Genomic DNA, 7351 nt, shown 5'->3' with positions numbered 1-7351 from the left:
TCATATTGAAATTGGCAGACAATTAGGTTTTAACGTATCTGTTTCATCTAATTCAAATATATTAATTTGTTAAAATTAGGGCTGCACGATATGAGGAAAACTCGCGATATGCGATATTGGTGATTAATATTGCGATAACGATATAATTTGCAGTATATAAACAAATATCAAACCAACCAAAAACATCATTTCCATTTCAATGCAACAGCATAAAAATTATACTCCAAATGACCCTTGTCGACATAGGAGGCAAACATCAAACATAAAAGGGCTCATTTGATTGATCAACAACGTAAACGAGTCCTTCCGATTGGTTAAATGCATAAAGGGATTTATTTCATTTATTCAATATTTCAAGCTGCCATGAGTTTGTTTTAGCACATTTAACCCTTGTGCTATCTTAGATGACCCCCCCTTACAGTGACGTGTTCTTCCTACCATGACAAAGGTGGATAAAGGTGGAAAGATTTCATGTAATCCATGGACACCAGTGAAGATCACAAATCCTAGAAGAAAAAAGGTTCAGAGCACTGTTTAGTGGGTCTAGATGACCCCACTCCCAATGTTAAAGTGCTTAGGATAGCACAAGGGTCAAGGTAACCATTTATTGCGATTTTGCCGTCTTTTGCGGTATGCATATTGCACAGTTTGATGTCGCGATAACGATAAATTTGCGGTATATTGTGCAGGCCTAGTTAAAATCCATATCAAAATGTTGAATGTACAATCTTGCTGCTGCTAAAAAAGAAAATACATTTTTACATGATTTTTCAGTTTATCTACTATTTTTAACACTAAATCTGAAAAAGTACAAACTTTAACTCATCATCTAGGTAGTTTGTATGTTTGCTTATTTCCTTATTTGTACTATTGATGTTGTAACTGTGTTGAATTATTAGAACCACTGAATATTATTTCTACTTAATAAATGCATTAAATTAATTTAACGCATTTATTAATAAGGAAACTATAAAGAATTTTTGTTATGAAAATTTCAAAAATAGTGGGAAAAAATGAACATGACCTTAAAAAGCTTTATCCGTTTTTACCACTGGGGGCGCTGAATACATTAACTTTTCCGGAAGCTCGTTGTGAAGAAACACCACAGAAGAAGTTGCATCAGATTTTAACATGGCTACTCCTATGCACAGAATAATTGCCAGGAGACAAGCGTGAGTATGTTTTCGTTATCACAACGTTACTGATTCCATACCAAATTTATGTGAAGACAACATATCGATAAACATAAATTACACTTTTTTGTTGGGTGCAATATCCTATAGAAGCGGTAAATAACGATTATTTCACTGTTTAAAAACAGTTAAGATGCTGCGCTTCTTCTTTCGCTGTTCACACTTGTTTTCCGCCATTAACGCCCCAAACTAATTATCGATACAACCGCACACGTTCCTGAGGATTTTAGTAGACATTAAGGGGCGGAAAAACTACATTTTGTTTGTGTACAATCTAATAAAGAACGAGCTTACTGCATAAAAGTTGGGATAGAATTCAGTAGTTCGTGAATCGTTGATGGCCTCACCGACCGTGTTATGTTCACTTACTTGGGTAGTAATCAATTAATTCAATAAAATTGGGTTTAGTAAGAATCTGACGCAGGAAAAAACAAAATTTTCAGGACTTTTATAAATCCTTTTCAAAATATGAGATTTTATCAGTATCCACTGTAATATAAAATATTGAATTTTTCTTTTAGTTTGGTTTGGTTTACTTATGCCAAAATTGTTTTATGAACCAAATGGATTTGTAGTGGCCTTTTTTAAAGTGGAAAAAATCAAATTAAATCTAATTGTGAACTTGGAAGCTACTCTGCCTCAATATATATCATCTTCATATTTAAAAAGAAAAATTCAGAGGTTCAACCTCCGTCACTAAGATCAATTACAAACATTTTCTTGTGAAAAACTATCAAGTATTTCCAGGTATTTATGGATTTGGCCCATTTAACGTACTCCTTTTGTAGTGTTGAATCTGAAACCTCTTTTTTTTTTTTTCTACAGGGAGGCAAACAAACAGCATGTACGATGTCAAAAGTGTTTGGAGTTGGGACACTGGACCTATGAATGTACGGGCAAAAGAAAATACGTCCACAGACCATCAAGAACAGTTGAGATGAAAAAGAAATTGAAAGAAGTCGAAAATAAACCACTAAGCATTACTGGGTAAGGTCACTTATTCTTTTCTTAAATATCCTAATTGTATTCTTTCTTAAATTTGAATTTAACCACAAGGGGGCACAATTCAATGCTTTCATGTGGCGAATCCCAAGTCTGTAAATGCTGGAGGTTGTGACTGTATACAATATGAAAAACATAACCAAATCCAAAAACGGAACCACAGACAGAACTGTTCTACCAGATTGGCTGTAGAGCGGTTGGTGAGGTGTGCTGTAGGTGTGACCGAAGACTTCAAGGTGGAGGTGGGACTGGACAATGGATCAGCTTGAACTCTTCATTGTTTGATGTGATGATGGACAGACTGACAGACGAGGTTTAGACAAGAATCTCTGTGGACTGTGATGTTTTCAGATGACACTGTGTTCTGTAGTGAAGGAACATCTAGAGAGGTGTAGGCTTGTTCTGGAAAGAAGAGGAGTGAAGGTCAATCTCAGAAGGACAATGAGGAGGATTCTGGTGAGATTACAGGGAGCCGGGGTGAAGAAGATGGACGACTTGAAGTATTTAGAGGTCAGCAGTCCAAAGCAACAGATTGAGGAAGGATTCAGATGTGATGTGTGACAAAAAAGTTTCAGCAAGAATGAAAGGAAAGGTGCAGAAGACAATGGAAAGAACAGCCTTAGTGTTGGTTTAGACTAGAGCAGGGGTGGGCAATTCCAGGCCACGAGGGCCGGTGTGTCTGCATGATTTCCAGATACTCTTGCCCTACTCATGGCTGATTACCTGGTTCAGGTGTGTCCAGCCAATCAGAACATGCCAGAGCAGGGTATGCTGGAAAACATGCAGGACTGCGGCCCTCAGTGCCCACCTCTGGACTAGAGCATGGTTGTCAGAGTCCAGGGGGGTATTCCAGGAAGCATGTTTAAACTACCCTGACTTTAAGCCTGAACTCTGGCTGAAATCCGCCTGAACTTGCTTACTCTGGGTATGGCGGTTCCAAAAGACCGGATATGAGTTGGCGTAATTACGCTCGACTGGGTAACCCTGGGTTACCGCACGTGCACAGCAGGTACATAAAGACATTCTCAATGGATCGCCGATATCCCAAGTCACCATGGAAACGCGTGGAGAACAAAAGAGAGCGCTATACTTCAGTGAGACGGAGTCTGAGATTTTAATGACGGCGTATGAAGATTATACGCCCATCAAAAAGTAACACGGCTGCATCAGCAAAAGAGAGTTTCTGCTTGGAGAAAAAGAACGGAGAAATAAACGCACAAGTTTCTGATCTTATTTAAAATGACATTGTGACGTATATAAATAAAACTTATCGAACTTAAAAAAATTGATTCAAATGGTAACAAGTGATGGAATTAAATTTATTCAACCTAATTTCTTACGTCTATAAAACTCTAATTGTTTTTAGAACTCAAATTTACATAGTTATCTAACTAAATGTCATATTACTCCAAATCAATTAAATGTTTTTCCATCTCAATTTATGGTACTTCTTGAACTCTCATATGTCTAAGTTAGAGGCTGCAGATTTTCTCATTTCTATAACATTAAAATGAATGACATGGTGTGAATTTACAATATATACCATGCCTTTAATTATCATGAGTCTGACTGTAACTTCAGTTCTTAGACTGCACTCTTGTACTAGTGCTGCTAAATAACCTCATCCTCCTCTCCCTCCCTCTCACTCATGGTGCAGAAAGAATTAAACATAACAGGATAAAATAACACAGTAAAACAACAAAACACATTTGGTCAAAAGAAAGGTGTGGATTCTGACACCCCTGGTTGAGAGACTCTGACAAGAAGAGCAAAGATGAAGATGTTGAGGTTCTCTTTGGAGGGAGGAGGATGGATTGCATCAGGAATGAAGTGATAGTAGAGCACATGTGTCAAACTCAAGGCCCGCGGGCAAAATGTGGCCCGCCGTGTCATTTTATGTGGCCCGCGAGAGCATACCACTTTTTCATTTCTTAAAATAAAAAAAGGCGTATAATTATTTATTTTTTGGAAATAAGTGTTGAGCTCCAATCTACACTATCGGATCTCAAAGACAAACCCATCTCTATTGAGCTATTAGCCCCTTTATAATAATGAAACGATTCAGCTGGGTCGTCATTCGGAGCGGGAAAGTGAGAGCGGAGCAGTCCATCAACTGACTGACTGACTGACTGCGCTGGACACTTGTCTGCCCTGCATGCCGCATGACTCCCAACGAGAAGCTGATTGCGCAATCCGCTTTCCAGCATTGAGCCCAATTAATTTGAACGCGCAGAACGTTGAACATCGCACACGAGTCATCCCCCTTTCCTCTCCCCACAATCACGGTGCAACAAAAGAAGCAAACATAACAGGAAGAATTAACTAAGGGTGGAACAACAAAACTGATGGATGGAAAGAAACGTAGGCAACAAGAAACACCCATTCTCAACCCTATTCTGACCAGTGGACCGCATCCCACAATCCCCCGTGCAATACGTTGGGTCTGCTGGAATACCCACTATCCCCCGCGCAGTTTAATGTTTGCAGGTCTGTATGCAGACAAATTGTTGTCATCAAACAATCAGTTGGATGCAAGGCTGTGTGCAGCCTTTGTTTTTGTAAAATGTTGCTTGTGTCAAAAAAGTTATTTCTAGCTCAGTTTTATGTTATTGTATTTTTACTCACTTGGACAGTTTGATCCTTCATTAATGGAGTTATGTGGGTTTTAACAAGCAGACAATATTTTAACAGATTTATGCTAGAGTAACAAACAAACATATGTTTTCTTTGCAACTGTAATTGTCACTTTAAAATGTTATAATAAATAAATGAGTTATTTAACATTAAGGAGTAGTTGCATTCATTTGTCATTACATTTAGTTACATGTGTGAGTTATATCTGGCCCTTTGAGGACAACCACTATGCTGACGTGGCCCAAAATAAGTTTGACACCCCTGTATTAGAGGAACGGCTGAAGTTAGATGATTTGGGGATCAATGCAGGGAAAGAGATTGAGATGGTTGGACACATTGAAAGGCGGGACAGTGAATATGTTGGTAAATTGATGCTGAGGTCGGAGCTACTAGGAAAGATCAAAAGGTTCATGGATGGAGTTAAGGAAGGCATGATGGCAGTCCTCATGTAAGCGAGGAAAATACAGAGGAGAGGGTTGGACCAGGCCTGGTCCTCGGGGATCTACCACCCTGCCTATTTTCCTTTTGCTGCGGATCACCTGGACCAGGTGTGTTCATTCGTCTGAATGTGGAGACGTCTGATTGAGCTAATCAGCAGCTAGGAGGTCTGGACAACAGGCAGAGTGGTAGATCTCTGGGACCAGGATTGAGCAGCCCTGCAGATGATGTGGTGACCCCTAAAGGGGGCAACCAAAAACGGAGAACTTCCCCATTTCATTTTTGTTTCAGGTTTAAATGAAACTCCTTTCTGTTCACAGACCAGGAAGGGAAGGTTCACACGAGAAGAAACTCAAAAAGAAGTAAGTAGGAATTGCCAGATGTTAATTAAACTTTGTTTTTTAAGGCAGTTTTCTAAATAACTACATGTTCTAACCTGCCAGTTCTTCAAGCATAAGGTTAAAAAAAATCACATCTGCAGTAAAATTCACTTAACATTATGAGTGAAGCGCATTTATGTGGACATCCTTCATGTTTAGTTTTCATGTGAAATATTTGTTCCTAGTAAGACCCTGACTTGAACTAAATTTAAAAGATGTTTTAAGAATAATGTAGAAGATAGGAGGAGATTTCCAACAACATCAGGAGAAGCAGAATGGAGGGAATTCTTTGTGTAAAGATCAGAGGTAAAAACTTTCACAGAATTACTGCCAGCATTGTGAAGTAGATTTTTCCAGGTGACAGGAGTGTGGTATATATTTATGTGTTTCATGTCAGAACAGTGTTCATAAAATAAATGATTTTAATTTGCTTCACTTTCAAATGAACAGACAAGAGGAGACAACAGATGAATATTATCATTTTAGTATCAACACACCACTATAATTTCATTAATATTAGTTGTCAAAGTTATTCTGGGTGTTGGCTCCCTCTAGTGGATTATTCTAGCTACTACAGGTTTCCAGCTCTTATAGTTGGGAAACAAAATTTAAGTCTTTCTTGAAATCCGAATGCTGTTTGTAAAAAAAAAAAAAAAAATTTAAAAAACGCAACTACATATGGTCTTCATCAAGTTAACTAATTGAAAGTGATTTTTTTTCTTATCTAGTTTTCTTCTAACTTCCAGGGAGTAGAGAGCATGTCAATGTTTAGACTTTTTAGAATTTATTATATCTTTAAATGTATTAATTTTTTATTCATTCTTTGACAGATAAGGTTTTGTTTTGATCATGTATAAAATAGTTCTGTCTGTTCTTTTAACATATTTAACAGCATAACACCAAAGTCAGTGTAAATGGAACATAGTCGCACAAATGCTTGCGTCCAAAAATGACCTGAATCTGCTTGGCATGGCCGTTGTGCAGCTCAAGTCATCTTAAAAAAGATTCGTTTAGTGACTTTATTCTTCATAGGATACTGGACAGTCTGTGACATAATAGCTGACATTGAGCTTGATGGTAACCAGAACAGACTGGCCGTGTCTTCCTGAACATTTTTGTTTGTTTGCTGCCTGATTCCACGGCAGAAACACGGAAAGCACAGCATGACGCGTGAAGCTGCACACGCTTCTGTTCACTTATGTCTTTGCTTTGTGCTGCCCCTCTGACTCCCAGAGCAAAAGACGCCGACGACGGCAGCGGGGCCTCAGGAAACTCCTCCAGCGACTCCTCATCTGACAGCAGCGACTCCAGCTCTTCCTCTGATGACAGCGACAGCAGCAGCGACAGCGACAGCTCCTCGTCTTCATCCACAACATCCTCTTCCTCTTCATCCTCGGACAGCTCGGACTCGGGGAGCAGCAGCGATTCAGATCAAGAACCTCCTAAGAAGAAGAAAAAGAAAAAATAGAAAGGGAATGTTGTTGTTTAGTTGTTTTCCTCAATAAACTTTTCTAAACTCTCTCGACTAGATGGCACCAGAGCTGCACAGGTTTGGTGGGGAGGAATTCGGCTGAATAGTATTTGATCGTTGCATCTTCTGCTTAGAAAATGTTTCTATTTCTGAGAAATGTTCATATGTTTATATTTGGATTCTGGATACAAATAAAATGATGATAAAAAGCAATATTACTAAAACTTGGTTTA

The 7351-nt window shown here is 38.6% G+C and overlaps 1 protein-coding gene across 1 annotated transcript; it reads left to right on the top strand.

The window, feature by feature from the left end:
• Positions 1 to 1036: 1036 nt before the first annotated feature.
• zcchc10 (zinc finger, CCHC domain containing 10) lies at positions 1037 to 7342 on the top strand. The gene is made up of 4 exons (XM_004076114.5): positions 1037 to 1172; positions 2019 to 2180; positions 5588 to 5629; positions 6881 to 7342. The coding sequence occupies exons 1-4, from the start codon at positions 1132 to 1134 to the stop codon at positions 7113 to 7115; spliced, it is 480 nt and encodes a 159-aa protein (XP_004076162.1). The 5' UTR covers positions 1037 to 1131; the 3' UTR covers positions 7116 to 7342.
• Positions 7343 to 7351: the final 9 nt, after the last annotated feature.

This window comes from Oryzias latipes, chromosome 14 (genome assembly GCF_053564925.1).
Source record: "Oryzias latipes strain Hd-rR chromosome 14, Olatipes_Hd-rR_3.1".
Lineage (NCBI taxonomy): Eukaryota > Metazoa > Chordata > Actinopteri > Beloniformes > Adrianichthyidae > Oryzias > Oryzias latipes.
Note: the sequence above shows the minus strand (reverse complement) of the source record. Positions and strands in the feature narration are given on the sequence as shown.